This window comes from Danio rerio, chromosome 4 (genome assembly GCF_052040795.2).
Source record: "Danio rerio strain M-AB ecotype USA chromosome 4, GRCz13ab, whole genome shotgun sequence".
NCBI lineage: Eukaryota > Metazoa > Chordata > Actinopteri > Cypriniformes > Danionidae > Danio > Danio rerio.
In genome coordinates, this window is record NC_141024.2 from 51335759 (window position 1) to 51350999 (window position 15241).

At 35.3% G+C, this 15241-nt stretch overlaps 2 protein-coding genes across 3 annotated transcripts in view; both read left to right on the plus strand.

The window, feature by feature from the left end:
* Positions 1-15241, plus strand: part of LOC141381695 (uncharacterized) — a 287837-nt gene that overhangs the window by 55398 nt on the left and 217198 nt on the right. The gene's annotated exons all lie outside the window — the stretch shown is intronic.
* Positions 5306-13006, plus strand: LOC137490931 (uncharacterized). Of its 2 annotated transcripts, none has more exons than XM_087249052.2 (3): positions 5306-5351; positions 5646-5827; positions 9386-13006. In XM_087249052.2, exons 2-3 carry the CDS (start codon positions 5743-5745, stop codon positions 10441-10443), a joined length of 1143 nt encoding a protein of 380 aa, XP_087105178.1. In that variant the 5' UTR covers positions 5306-5351; positions 5646-5742; the 3' UTR covers positions 10444-13006. The 2 variants fall into 2 exon arrangements, with proteins under 2 accessions (XP_087105178.1, XP_087105177.1); XM_087249051.2 differs by having other exon boundaries at positions 5678-5827.

The following is a 15241-nucleotide window of genomic DNA, read 5'->3' on the forward strand; positions in this document are numbered from 1 at the left end:
CCGATCATATTGTAAATCAGTGAGCCAGTGAAATCTGTAAACATTCAAAAAAATTGTTCACCCCCCAAAAGAATTGTCATCATCCCTTCAATAAAATACAACACCCTTACCTGACACTACATCTGACTGACCCTGCTCTGCCGGTTCCTCAATCATCTCTTTCTCTTTCGCCTGTGATTGATAATGTGACATTAGTATTTTCTTTTTTTTTATATATATATTTTATTTAAAGCTTTTCACATTTTAAAGAACAAACCCCAAATCCCTCCCATGCCAGCAAATAATAATAAAGAAACATATTTGAAATGTAGATACATATGAACATGTACATCCACAACTGTACAGATACCTAATCATATTTCTCTATGAAAAATCTATACCTGCACATATCCACAAGTTCAGTCGAATATCTGCATATGTACATGACATATAGAGCATATATACATATGAGTACAAATCAATACAGATAACAAGAGAAAGGGAAAGAGATAAATAAAAATAATAATAATAAATAAATAAATAAATAAATAATAAAATTGGATAATTGAAAACCTATACATACCTAATTATTAAGAATTAGTATTTTGTTAACATTGTTATGATTCAGAATCTTCCATACCAATCAGTTTTCATTGATCAGTCGGTAGACATTCAAAAAAGGGCTTCCAAATTTTTTAAAATTTCTTTGGTTTACCTGCAATCTCATATCTAATCTTTTCCATGTGTAGTACATTACAAAACTCTGTGAGCCATGTCTCAAATTTAGGTGTACACTCTTTGTTCCACGTCAATAATATTACCTTTTTTGCCATAGTCATTCCATATTGAACTGTCTGGATATGATCCAAGCTAAAGTTTTCAAAGGGAGGAGCCCAGCCTAATATTGCAATAAGAGGGTCAGGTGGAAAATCAATCCTTAGTACTTCAGAGTAAAAAGAGAACACCTCCATCCAAAATTTTGATATTTTTGGGCAGAACCAAAATATGTGTGCCAGTGTACCTTCATTGGACTTGCATTTAATACAAAGAGGCGATACAGAGGGATATATTGAGTGTAATTTAGTGCGGGAATAGTGTAGTCTATGGACTACCTTATATTGGATCAGCTGGAGGTTGGAGTTAATGGAACAGGACCTGATAACTTGAAGAGCATTAGTCCAGTTATCTTCTGAGATCTCTAATCCCAGGTCATTTTCCCAAGTCATCTTTAGATTTTCTGTTGTAGGGATTCTGATATCATTAAAATATTCAACATATCTAGTGACAAGACCCTTCAAGTTAGGTTCCAATGTCATGCATGAATAAAGGTATTCAGGTTCTTTATACGTTTCAAAATTGGAAATATTCTTTTTAACATAGTTCCGTATTTGTAAATACCGGAAAAAATGAGAGGAAGGTAACCCGAACTTTTCACTAAGCTGCGTGAATGAAGCAAAAATGTTACCTATATAAAGATCCCCTATAGTTCTAACTCCACTATCTTTCCATGATAAAAATGTTTTATCTGATCGTGAGGGAGTAAATGCATGATTGTAAGCAATAGGGGTAAGACTACAGGTCTGAGGGAATTTAAAAATCTTTCTAAGTTGATACCAAATCTTGAGAGAGTCTAAAACAATAGGGTTACATATCTTGAAAGTTCTAATAGGTTTGTTTTCTGCAAAAAGTAGAGAGGGAAGGGACGATTCCTGAATGTCTTGTTCAATTGCCAACCATGCAGGACTGGTCCCACTAAACTTCCCAGTACATGCAGTCCACCAATACATTAGCGCCCTTAGGTTGGCTGCCCAGTAATAATGCTGAAAACAGGGAAGACCAAGGCCTTCTACCCTACGTGCTTTACAAACATGCATTTTTGAAATGCGATGTACTTTAAATCCCCAGATAAATGGCATGATCAGAGTATCAAGTGACTTAAAAAATGCTTGAGTCAGGAAAATAGGAACATTTTGAAATAAATAAAGGAATCTAGGTAGTGTAACCATTTTGACTGCATTAACGTGACCGATCATTGTTAAAGGAAGTACTCTCCAAGTCTCTATATCTTTCTTCAGATTATCTATCATGATTTTGTAATTTGTTTCATATAAAAGTTTGTAATGTCTAGGAACAATGATACCCAAATATTTTAATTCACTAACAGTTTTAAAGGGGAGACTATTAATAAAATCTATATCTATGTTGTCATATAACGTCATAAATTCACTTTTCTGCCAGTTAACTGTGTATCCAGAAATATTGCCAAAGTTTTTGATAAGATCAAGCAGAGAGGGCAAAGATTTTTCTGGCTCTGAAACAAAAAGAAGAACATCATCCGCATATAAAGATATATGATGTCTTACATCTCCCATTATCACGGGAGAGATATGTGGGTGATTTCTGATGCTTATTGCTAAAGGTTCCATGGCAATAGCAAAAAGTAACGGACTCAGTGGACAGCCCTGTCGGGTACCACGATGCAGGAGGAAAGGAGAGGATATATTGTTATTCGTAATGACTGAGGCAGAGGGGCAAAGATATAACATCCTAATCCATGCCGAAAAATTTTGCCTTAAACCAAATTCTTCAATAGTATCATAATCTGTTTTTAATAAAAAATAAAAAAAAATCACATTTTATAACAATTGCAGACAGATCTGTTTCCATCAAGAGTAGTACACAGTTCAGATTAAACATTATTGGACATACAGTGCTCAGTGTAACAGGGTTAAAATAATGTTTAATTGTCTTTCACCAAAATGGGTTATTTTGTTTATTTTGTGGTTGTTGGGAGACCTCTTGTGGCAACAGTGTTTGATTGTTTCTTTCGCCCGCAAAGCCCCGCCTACAGCTGAAAATGGTTGCTGAATACAGAAAGGCGGTAGGTAAAATGTGCTCCAGCTAAATGTGACAAATTTTGTATTTTAACACATATTAATAACACATACAAGCCCAATATGAACATTAAGTGATGTTTTAGATCAAATCTGTCGAATGATTGCCGTGTTTGACAAACTTTGTGTGGTTTAATTTGCTCATGCTATGTGTAGCTGGAATGATGACATTAGTATGTGCAGGGGTGATTTCTTACTATTTGTTTTTTTTTTTTAGATGCATGTTTAAATGTATACTGTTGCCAGAGGATGTATATTTCTGTTACAGAATAAACAACGCAGAACGCAGTTCTCTGTGTCCGCCTGAGTGATTTGTGTCATCAGGAAGAAAAGCGTTACATCAGCACTCATTCTTTTTTGGCTTAGTCCCTTTATTAATCTGGGGTTACCACAACAGAACGAACCACCAACTTATCCAGCATATGTTTTACGCAGCGGATGCCCTTTCATCATGGGGAACACATATACTCATTCACACTAAGGACAATTTTGCTTACCCAATTCACCTATACCACATGTGTTTGAACTTGTAGGGGGAAACCGGAGAAAACCCACACCAACACGGGGAGAACATGCAAACTCCACACAGAAATGCCAACTGATCCAGCCGAGGTGGTCCATCTTACCTCTGGTCTAATTTTATTCATTCATTTTTTCACTCATTTTCTTAGTCCCTTTATTAATCCGGGGTCGCCACAGCGGAATGACCGCCAACTTATCCAGCAAGTTTTTACGCAGCGGATGCCCTTCCAGCTACAACCCATCTCTGGGAAACATCCATACACACTATGGATAATTTAGCCCACCCAATTCACCTGTACCGCATGTCTTTGGACTGTGGGGTAAACCGGAGCACCCAGAGGAAACCCACGCGAAGGCAGGGAGAACATGCAAACTCCACAAAGAAACGCCAACTGAGCCGAGGTTCGAACCTGCAACCTTCTTGCTGTAATGCGACAGCACTACCTACTGCGCCACTGCCTCGGTCTAATTTTACATACCCCAAAATAAAAACGATATATTTTTAACTTCAATAATGAACCTGTTAAAAGGTTTACACTGGTTAAATTACTTTTAAAACACATTGTCCTTAACACCCTGTCACAGTGAACAACCCCGTCACAGCAGATGCCACACTGTCATTTTCATAAAAGGTTTATGAAAAGGAAATGAAATGTTACATAAATTAATGTTAAATGGTGTTCTTGCTGTGTGGATTTAATGAATAAAAATGTAACTTGATTTGTATTTTTTAAGTGAGTTTGTTTTTTCAGTGAAAACAATGAGGCAATTGAGATGCCAAATTTATTTTTAAAGTAAAAAAATTGATAATAAAAAAGTAATTAAACTACAGACTTTTTATTGATAGCTGCATAAAAGAGGACATTTTATTATTTGGAAAACATTTAAAATTAAAAAGCAATTCGTTTTTTTACTACTGTAATATCATACATATTGTGCGTAACGATGTGGTACAAGAGAGGCTCTCTTGCCTAAAGAAACGCAACAATTAATAAGGATTTTGAGCCTGAGGTGGGAAAATAGCTGTTTTGGAGGGTTAAGATATCTTGCAAGTTGTAGTTTTTTTTTATTATTTGTACTTGATGAGAATTTAGAAAATTGCAATGTGGAAATGGCACCCTTTCATATGAATTGCCATCTCTTATTATCTGTATTCTACGTTTCTTGCCATTCTTTAGCAACATCTTCAGTAATAATATTTAACTTTACCTTTATTTTAAGAAGCATTAAGGGTAGTACACATAAAAATTACAATTCTGTCATTTACTTATCCTCTACTTGATCCAAACCTGTTTGAGGTTCTTCTGCTGAATGCAAATGAAGATATACTGAAGAATACAGCGGCAAAAAACAGCAACTATGGTTCAACGGCACAAAGTGTTCTTGGGGCTCCATTACAATTGAACCACTTGTTTTTGGTTCCTTTTCTGGACTTTAAGCATCTCGGGACTCTCAGATTTCATCTAAAAAGTCTTCATTTGTGTTCTGAAGATGAGCAAAGTTCTCAGGGGATTGAAACAGGTGGTGGACAATGCCTGAGTGCCTAGACTGCACTAAAACCCTAAATATAGCCTATGAAGTTGTAGAAATAGGAAAGTAGATGTCATAATTACAGGGATGAGATTTGGATATTAATAGTAGTGTGTTTTAGACCTGCAAGTCATCATAAAGTGGATTAAAAAAAGTTTTTCAAAATTGTCGTAAAAAAGTTTAGATTAAAGGTTTTGATCAACTTCAAATACTGTTTATCTGTGCCTCTCTAGTTGTGTGTGTGTGTGATAGAGAGAGAGAGCAGATATAATGGAAAGTGGAAAACGAGGGAGAAATGTATCAATAAGTTATGACTGCAACAGTAAGTGGCAAAAAAAGAGCTAAACAAAAAAGACTTTTATTTTGGCGTGTTGTGTGACGTCATAAGGCTGCGCCGCTCCTGCGCTGGAATTCGACTGGACAGAGGTTTGTGTTTAAAACTTTTACAGAAATATAAACTGATTGATTAAAGTTTCAGGATTTTCATCCAATGCTAAATTATGAACCTGCTGTTTACAATATTATTTAACCCTGTATACAACGTAGTACTATTTTACTCACAGTAATGAAGGTCTATTGTTTGAATAAGTTAACAGAAATGTGTGTAATACATATTTTAATGACCTTTTCCTTTACCTGATTTCTTTTTATTAATGACTCTTATATAGAAACTGTTTAAGCAACTGTTGAAGAGAAATTATTTTGTTTTGTTTTAAACAGGACATTTTTATTGTTTTGTTCATTTTAAACAGAATAAAGTGTCCAAACGCAGAGGAAAACTCCTGCTGAAGCGACTGATCTCCACACTGTTATAAAGATGGCGTTTATTAAAGAGGAGAGTGAAGATGTGAAGATTAAAGAAACATTCACAGTCAAACAGGAAGATCTGCAGGAACAAACAGGTTGGTTTTCATTCTCAAAGACCAACTCAGTCATTTGATCCTCATTCAGATATATATTAATAATAATACTAATTTAATCCATCTTGCAGTTCTAAATGTGTGCTGCCTAGTTCTCCTTAATTCACATAAGAACTGATTGAAAGATAGGAATGAGTTTCTTTCGTTACTTCTTCTCATGTCTTTTGTCATTCATTTTATGTATTATTAGTCTCCCATTTTCTTTACCTTCTTAAAGTGTCCTTAAGCACTGGCACTATATAAAATAAATAAAATCAATAAACAAATAAAAAAGTTTAACTGAGCTGAGGATATTTGACTTACAGTATTCCCATAGAACAGGGGTGTCCAAACTACGGCCCGTGGGCCAATATTAATAGAATCTGGCCGCTATACAAAAATAAACGTAATTCAATAAATAACCACCGGGTATCGCTATTACATGCCTTAAATTAGTCATTACTTCTTGTTATGAAGTAAAACTAACCAACCAAACTGAAGGAAACATAATTGATAATCACATTTTGGCGAGCCATGGCGCACCAAGAAAAAGGAAAATCAACAGTCAGTGCAAGAAGTTTCAGTCACGTTGGGGCAAAGAATTTTTCTTCACAGAGGTCAGCGGGAAATGTATCTGTTTAATTTGCCAGGAATCAGTTGCAGTAATGAAGGAATTTAATATTAAAAGACATTATGAAACAAAGCATCAGGCCTTCAGCTCTTACACTGGTGCCGAATGAGATCAGAAAGTAAAACAATTAGCAGCACCCTATCAGCTCAACAACAGCAGTTTTTTTTTTGTGCTATTAAAGTGCAAGAAAATTCTACACTGCACTGCAAAAGATGTTTTTTTTTTTTTTTTTTTTTGTATATTTTTGTCTTGTTTTAAGTCCAAAAATCTAAAAAATCTTAAATAAAGGAGAATTTTCTAATTTGTTTTGAGAAATAATATGCCAATATTAAGTGAGTTTTTCCTTAAAACAAGCAAAAATAATCTGCCAATGGGGTAAGCAAAATAATCTTGTTTTTCCTTTTGACATAAGATTATTTTGCTTACCCCATTGGCAGATTAATTTGCTTGTTTTAAGGAAAAATTTGCATATTAAGGAAAATATTAGCATTTTATTTCTCAAAACAAGACAATTTTTTTGAGAATTTTTAGATATTTGGACTCAAAACAAGACAACAAAACATCTAAGTAAGAAAAGCATTTTTTGCAGTTTGGCTAGTTATGAGGTAGCTCAACTAATCGCACAGCACAGGAAACCCTTCACTGAAGGAGAATTTATAATGGATGAGTGTTGCAACTAATTTGCCCAGAGAAGATTCAAGTTTTTTAAAAACTTAAAGTCTTTCTAAAAACACAGTTCGACGACCAAAATAAAATAATTTGATAATAAAACACACACACATCTATCCATCCATCCATCCATATATATATATATATATATATATATATATATATATATATATATATATATATATATATATATATATATATATGCGTGTCTGTGTGATGTATGTAAAATTTGGCCCAGGACAACATTTTTTTTTGCATCTGGCCCTCGGCCCAAAAAGTTTGGACACCCCTGCCATAGAAGATATCTGCTATTACAGTAAGAGTGTTGGCTTAGTACTTTCCACTAGCATATGTCACGTTGATCACAATTCCCCTTTTTTCGATCAACTTTATGGGTTTAAAGTTGTTTCTAGAAGTTGTTTCTAACTCTCACAGATAGTATTTGAGTTAGAATTACATCATTATTATAATAATTACCAGGACTATTTTAAACAGAGTTTCGCTCAGTCTTAAAATGTCGTAAATTCTAAAATCTAAATTTCAGGCTTTAAAAAGTCCTAAATTTACTGAAATATTGTGTTGTAGGTCCTAAATCTTTTTAAACAAGTCTTCATTTTCCTTTGTTCATGTTTTGCTACCCAATCCGGCCAAAACCCATACAATCACCAACAATCCATCTCAATAAAACTTTCCACTTTATATTCAAAAAGGTCATTTTAACTCTATTTATCATAATGGTTTAATTATTTACTAATGCACTATGCACTAATTTGAAATCTGCTGAATGAAATGGACACTAAAATAATTATTTATTATAAACTATATGATGTTGCTGTGGGACGACATGAGGCAAAACAAACAAATTATAGTGGAACAATAACATTTAGCATTGCACTGACTTCAACTTCACTGGCCAACAAACCAGTCTAAAAATGACTTTTGCTGATTAAGAAATGGATTACAGCATGCTGATGATATGCAAAAAATTGTTAACCCTGGGTCATTCTAACTCTGGGTCATTCTAACTCTGGGTCATTCTAACTCTGGGTCATTCTAACTCTGGATAAACAGAATCCTGACCACCGTAAAACAGGAAGAAAAAGAAATTGTCTTTCTCGCCACATTATGGATTTAGTTTCATCGGCTAGACACCGGCCTCACAGCTTCGTGAATGTTAGTACTGTCACTTATTGATCTGCGATTGGTAAATGTAACTTGTGTGAACGCTACTTGACTAAAATAATAGCTTCGCTACACAAAAGCTATTTAATTTAAAAAGTAGTGACGCTACCACCACACTACTGAGAAATGTAGATAAGCTAGTAGCGTCACTACTTGCAGCGACGCTACTGCCCAACACTGTGTGGTGGCAATATTTCTAATGTAGAAATGTGTTCATTACTGATAGTCAAAGCTGTTTCAGTAACCAAAAGAGGTCTCCAGTGTACATAACTGCACAATAGGTAGTTGGTGCTGATGAGCAGTACTTCACACGGTGTGTTTGGCACCCCTCATATGGTAATCCAGGGCCGTAAAACCCATCGGTACCTCGGGTACTCTGATTAGGTTTTGCATATAAATACTTGCGCTTGACACATTTGTTTCAGATTGTTATTTGCCTATTACATTCTAAATGATGTAAATTCTAGTACATAATTTTTTAACTGTACCTTTAGAACCTTATAACATCACTAAAAGCAGCATTGAAGCAGTCTCCTTTTAGTCATTCCACCTCTTCACAGAGATTGTCAGACTGATCTGGTGTATTAATCAACTATTTTGGGTTCTGGAACTGAACAATAATGATGTTCCAGATGCTGGACATCCACTGGCACTAGATCCTCATCAATTTAAGAGTAAATCTCCCTTCTTTGCCATCCTCTAATGCGTTTAGGTTTCGCCGCAAAATAAAATTTTGCTGTATAATGCACAATGCGGATGTAAAGAACCTGACTGATATTCTACCGGAACCATGTCAGCAGAGTTTGTGCATAGTCCATAAACTATAACTTCTATGTCTATGTTAAGCGGTTTTGAAACAATTTACATTGTAAAAGCACTAGATAAATAAAGATTAATTTAATAGAATCTGCTTAAATGTGTACACATTAATGGACCAAACACAATATGATTTGATTTATTTTACATTTACTGTGCATCAAAATTTCAGTGTGTGTAGCCAATGTTTCCAGTGTCTTTTCACTTTTCAGCTTTTGATGAGAGTTTTTAAGACTTGATAACAACTAGTGTTTTTTTTTCAGACCTAATTGAAGAGTATGAGGGGAGTAAAGAGGAGGAACATCATGTCAAAATTGAGGGAAAAACTCATTTACAGACTGATGATATTTTGAAAAGGACAGACAAGAATCGATTCACCTGCACTCAGTGTGGTAAAAGTTTTGCAAGAAAAGGCGATCTTAAAATTCACATGAGGATTCACACTGGAGAAAAACCATTCACATGCACTCAGTGTGGGAAGAGTTTCAGCCAAAAATCAAACTTTAATGTACACATGAGGATCCACACTGGAGAAAAACCATTCACATGCACTCAGTGTGGAAAGAGTTTCAACCATTTATCACATCTTAATCAACACATGATGATCCACACTAGAAAGAAACCATTCAAATGCACTCAATGTGGGAAAAGTTTTAACCGCTCATCAGACCTTCATCAACATATGAGGATTCACACTGGAGAGAAACCATTCACATGCACTCAGTGTGAGAAGAGTTTTAACTGCTCATCGAACCTTCATACACACATGAGAATCCACACTGGAGAGAAACCATTCACATGCACTCAGTGTGGAAAGAGTTTTAACTTTTCATCAAACCTTCATCGACACATGAGAATCCACACTGGAGAGAAACCATTCACATGCACTCAGTGTTGGAAGAGTTTTAACTTTTCATCAAACTTTCATCGACACATGAGGATCCACACTGGAGAGAAACCATTCACATGCAACCAGTGTGGGAAGAGTTTTAACTGCCCATCACACCTTAATCAACACATGATAATCCACACTAGAAAGAAACCATTCAAATGCACTCAATGTGGAAAAAGTTTTAACCGCTCATCAGACCTTTATAAACACATGATAATCCACACTGGAGAGAAACCATTTACATGCACTCAGTGTGGGAAGAGTTTTAACTTTTCATCAAACCTTCATCGACACATGAGGATCCACACTGGAGAGAAACCATTCACATGCACTCAGTGTGGGAAGAGTTTCATCCAATCATCATCTCTTAATCAACACATCATGAGCCACACTGGAGAGAAATCATTCATGTCTTATCATCTTGTTTAATCCCGCCCCTTTTCGCAGCGGCGTACAACAGAATTTCGCATACTCAATAGTGATGGGAAGTTCGGATCATTTTACTGACTCAGATCTTTGAGTCTCGTTCATCGGCCCTTTGGCGCCCGGGAAGAAGGAGGCGGAGAACCGACACCGTTTTTAACTGATTTATTAATAACAGTGACGGCAGCTCCTCACGGAGGCTGCCGTCTAAACCAAAACAAACGGACGGCAGGTGTATCCACTTACGCGATGGCCTCACTCCGTTCCCACGGCTCTCGGCCACGCCCCCTCGCCACAGAGTCATTTCGTTCATTCGGTTCAATTTGCCAAAATTGTATTAAAATGTTACGAACTGCTTCCAAACACATCTACAACTAGCCCAGAAGGTTGATTACACAACAAATAAGTCATAAATAAATTATAAGAAGGAGAAAAATAATAATTCAATGTTTACCTCCTCTTGTCTATAGGTATTGTTGCCTGTTTGCTCAGCTCACCTCTTCATGTCTTCAAATGTCAGTGGTTCATTCACGTTACACTGACAGTCACATATAATCTTAACCAATGTAAACAGTCTAAGCCGACAGGAGTCATGATAATTAGTTCACCTTTCGAGTCTGCTGGTTCTTGAGTCGTTCGTTCATTACGTGACAGAATGACTCAAACTTGAGGACTTGAGAGGTGAACAGATCAATTCTTTTTCTGGCTCTAAATGCATATGATTGACGAGGCTTTAGTCGTTCATGTGGACTTGACTCGATAGAGGACTCGAAAAATAAACTGACCTTGTCTCGCACCACACAACTTGCGCATGAGCGAATTAATTAAGCTTTTAGTTCATCCGAGTCATTCATTCTTTTGTCACATAATGTGAAAGAAAGCATAAGAGATGAGTTATATCCCAAATAGTCTATGTGAATAGTTTTGTAACATATGATGCTGCCAGCAATCACAACACTAAAATAATCAAAAGAAAAACAATAGTGTACATCAAGCTAGGCTTTTAAATAAATAAAACAAGCAAGCTTTAAATTAAATTACACGTTTGTGCCATAAAAGCTTCATATCAAATATGCCAACTCTTCCCAATAGATGTTTTTATGAAACAGCAATTTAAGTGAAAGATAATACAAATAAAAATACAAAAGCCACAGCGCCTAATGAGCTTAACAACTTGACTTGAGAATAGAACAGTGCATTTTTTTAAAAATTAAAATTAAATAAGCTTTAAAACAACACTGTGTGGCTTTACTTGTTGGACTTGGCTTAAGGTTTGTTAGCATTTAAAAACACAAGCTCTGAACTTTTGATAGGCTGAGTCTGTTTCTTCTTGTGTCATTAGTTGTTGTCGCAGGATAAAAGATGCTAAATGAGTAAATGCAAATGCAATCTTTCTTTAAACAAATATTAAACCAATACATAAAGTCTGCATAGAAAAACATTATTAAACAAAAATGGGGTATAAATGAACAAATTACAAATCACTTGTAATTGTAGAATTTAATTAATCTATCGCCTAGCTTAGTGTTTGTTTTCTGATAGCAAGCCAGCAAATAGACAAATCAATATATATATACTAGATATAAACCACATATCCAGTAGAAAAAAAGTAAGAATAACTTAGTGACAATTGAACAGAACTTTTTTTATTTGTTAGAAAATGCTTTTTAGGTACACATTGTTTGATGATTTTATGAAAAGTTTAAAATATGATCATATGATGCAACAAAAATTCAGTTTTACATAAAGATTATTGACTGAGGTTCTCGTTGCAGAGTACAGTGGAACTACAGTTTAAGATCAGATATGCACATAATAATGTAAGGATGGCTATATCTCTCCATAATATTAAAATCTGCAAACTGTTATGGAACTCCACACGAGACAAGAGCATGAGAATGGTCAGTCACTAAAACAATAAACTTTCTAATCTGAGAAGATCAGCTAGAAAACCAGTTGTTCAGGTTGTCTCGATCATGCATCCTGAGCCCCCCTCTTTACCCTGAACTTTACCTTCTCCACCAGAGCAGCTCACTCACATTCCACACAGAATGTTTAAGTTTTAATATGGTGTATCTTGTGGCTTTATATTCATGTTTGGTGTGATTTTAAATGTCTCTGTGTGATTGATAAAGAGGTCTTAATTTCACTGTAATATTTTACAATCTCCCTTATTTCAGTTAATTTGGGTTTTGACTTTGAAAAGATCTTTGCCAGATGCTCCACTCCAGGCAAAATGGTCTTCGCATCAACTCATGACCAGGCAAGAGTGTTAGTGAAGCTTTTATTGTCTTAAATTTATAATGATTTGAGTATTTAGGCAAAGGGTGCAGAAGTGTCCGTGGGATCCTGTAAACAGGATACCCCATGGCAGGTTGAGTCTCTGAGCTCTGCATTAGGACTTGCATGCTGCAATGTATTTCTTCATGGTCAGGTATTCCTCTTTAACTCTTAAATGTATCTTTGAGTAATTGATGTTGTACAATCTTGATTGGCTTATTTTGTTTAATTATGTGAACTGTAATGGAAAATCTTTTAATGACAAATAAATGTAAAATTCTTGTTTAAATCTAATATCTCCTGAAATCATTTAAATCTAGTAGATTGTTTAGGCTGATGTTTCCGCAGCCTACGACCAGGATTAGTCATCCATTCAGGCTCATTGGATGCAAGCATGGGGCAGCCTATTATTACTTAAAGGAAATTAGGTTATCTGCTAAGAATCGGAACTGGAGAAGATATGTCCGTGAGCAGATGAAACTGGCCAGCATACTGACTCTAAGCGACTTTGAGTAAACGATGAAACATTAATTAAATATAAGGATTTATTAGGTTAATCAATCTAAATTAGACCTAATCACAACCTATAAGGTAATCAGCTTGAATTAGATGAATCTAAATCTAAAATTATTATAAACTGGAGTCAGATTAAAATTCAGAGCTAGAAACAAATTAAAATAAATTATAACGAACAAAAATATTTCTTTTCACATGTGCTAAAAGGCTTCAACGCATTTCACCTTCACCCATGCTGTTAGCTCCGTCATGGGACTAATAGATGGACTCTTACATGTGTGTGTATTTATATAGTTTATAACCATAACAGTTCTACAGTTTCTTCTATTTTACTTGTTGATTTCTATTTTATTTAAATAGTGTATTTATTTTGTTAAAGAGCCCATATTATGTTTTTTTGAAAATGCCCTTCCATGTAGTGTAACACAGCTCTATGTGAAGTGAAATATGCAGCTAATGTTTAAATCTGTAAGTGCACAGTGTTTAAAACTGTTGATTCATCTATAAAAGAGTCGACTCATAGTGCTTCAAATGAGTCGTCTTGATAACGAGTCATTAGGTGTTTCATGATGTTGTATCTACGAAACACAAGTAGTTGCGTGCGCAAACCCGGGAGATTTGAAACCTGCGGCCTCACCCACTAACACAGAAAAAAAGCCACACACACACACGCGCACGCCGGTCGAATGTGATGTCACACTGTGCAGATGGATATTATTGAGTCTCTACCCAAAGATGAAACCTCAGCATTAGCCCAGCCTTGAGCAGTTTGAGTGCTTCTGGAAACTACATGCTTTAGACTGGGTGTATATTACATGCTTAATAATCAATTTTTAGACTGTGTGTGTGTGTGTGTGTGTAGGCCTATTATTATTTAAAATTAAATAAAAAAATAAAAATGATTATATTATGTAAAAAAAAAATATTATTCTTTATAATTATATCCAGTTCCCCTAAAACTTTGCTTAAATACCATATACATTTATTAAATAAATAAAACCAAAAAGTAAATAACTGTTTGGTCTGACAAGTTTTCAGGACATATCAAATTTCAGCACAACACTAACTAACTAGTCTCACTCACACACACACACACACACACTTGTACACACTCTCACTAACACACTCACTCTTGTACATGCTCTCTCTCACACACTTACATTCTATCTCAATTCAATTCAGAAATACTTTTTTAGCATGACTGTAAATGATACAATGTTGCCAACACAAACACATAGACATCTCACAGACACATGTACATGCTCTCACTCACAAAGATAAGCCCTCCCTCTCACACACACACTTCTACATGCTTTCTCATAAACATGTACTGGCTCTCTCTCTTACACACACTACTACATGCTGTCTTTCACTCACATACACACACACAAACAAATGTGCATTTGATACTTATATAATTTTACGTGCTCATTAGGCTTACGATAGGTGGTTGCATTGTAATTATTTGGTCATAAAGGTATTAATTGTTTTAAATAGTTTTTCAGCTAATAATGTTTGTGATGTCATACATGCTACAAAAGGCTTTTGAAGCTGACAAGACGTGGAGCAACCATGACCAGAGCGTTCCAGAGAGAAGGTGTCTCTCAAAATGCAGTGGCCCAGCTCGCTGCAATTGCAGAGCTGTACTTTGCTAACAGGGAGCAATTTAACAGAATCAGCTTCACACCAGGAAAATGAACAGAGTTCGCTCAAAAGTGTAGAGACCTCATTTTTGGAGATTTTTGCATAAAGGTTGTATCAATGAAAAGGAAGGGTTCTTTTGTATGTTTCTTTGTTCAATAATGCTCCGGTTTACTGTTGGTAAAATGTAGAAGCAAAAACCTACAGCACAATAAGCTTAGCTTATAATTCCAAAAAAATAATAATATTGAAATCAGATGCAAAAACCTTTAAATTCCGACTAAATTCATTAATTTTCTTTTCAGCTTAGTCCCTTTATTAGTCTGGAGTTGCTACAATGGAATAACCCAAGAGCTTATCCAGCACC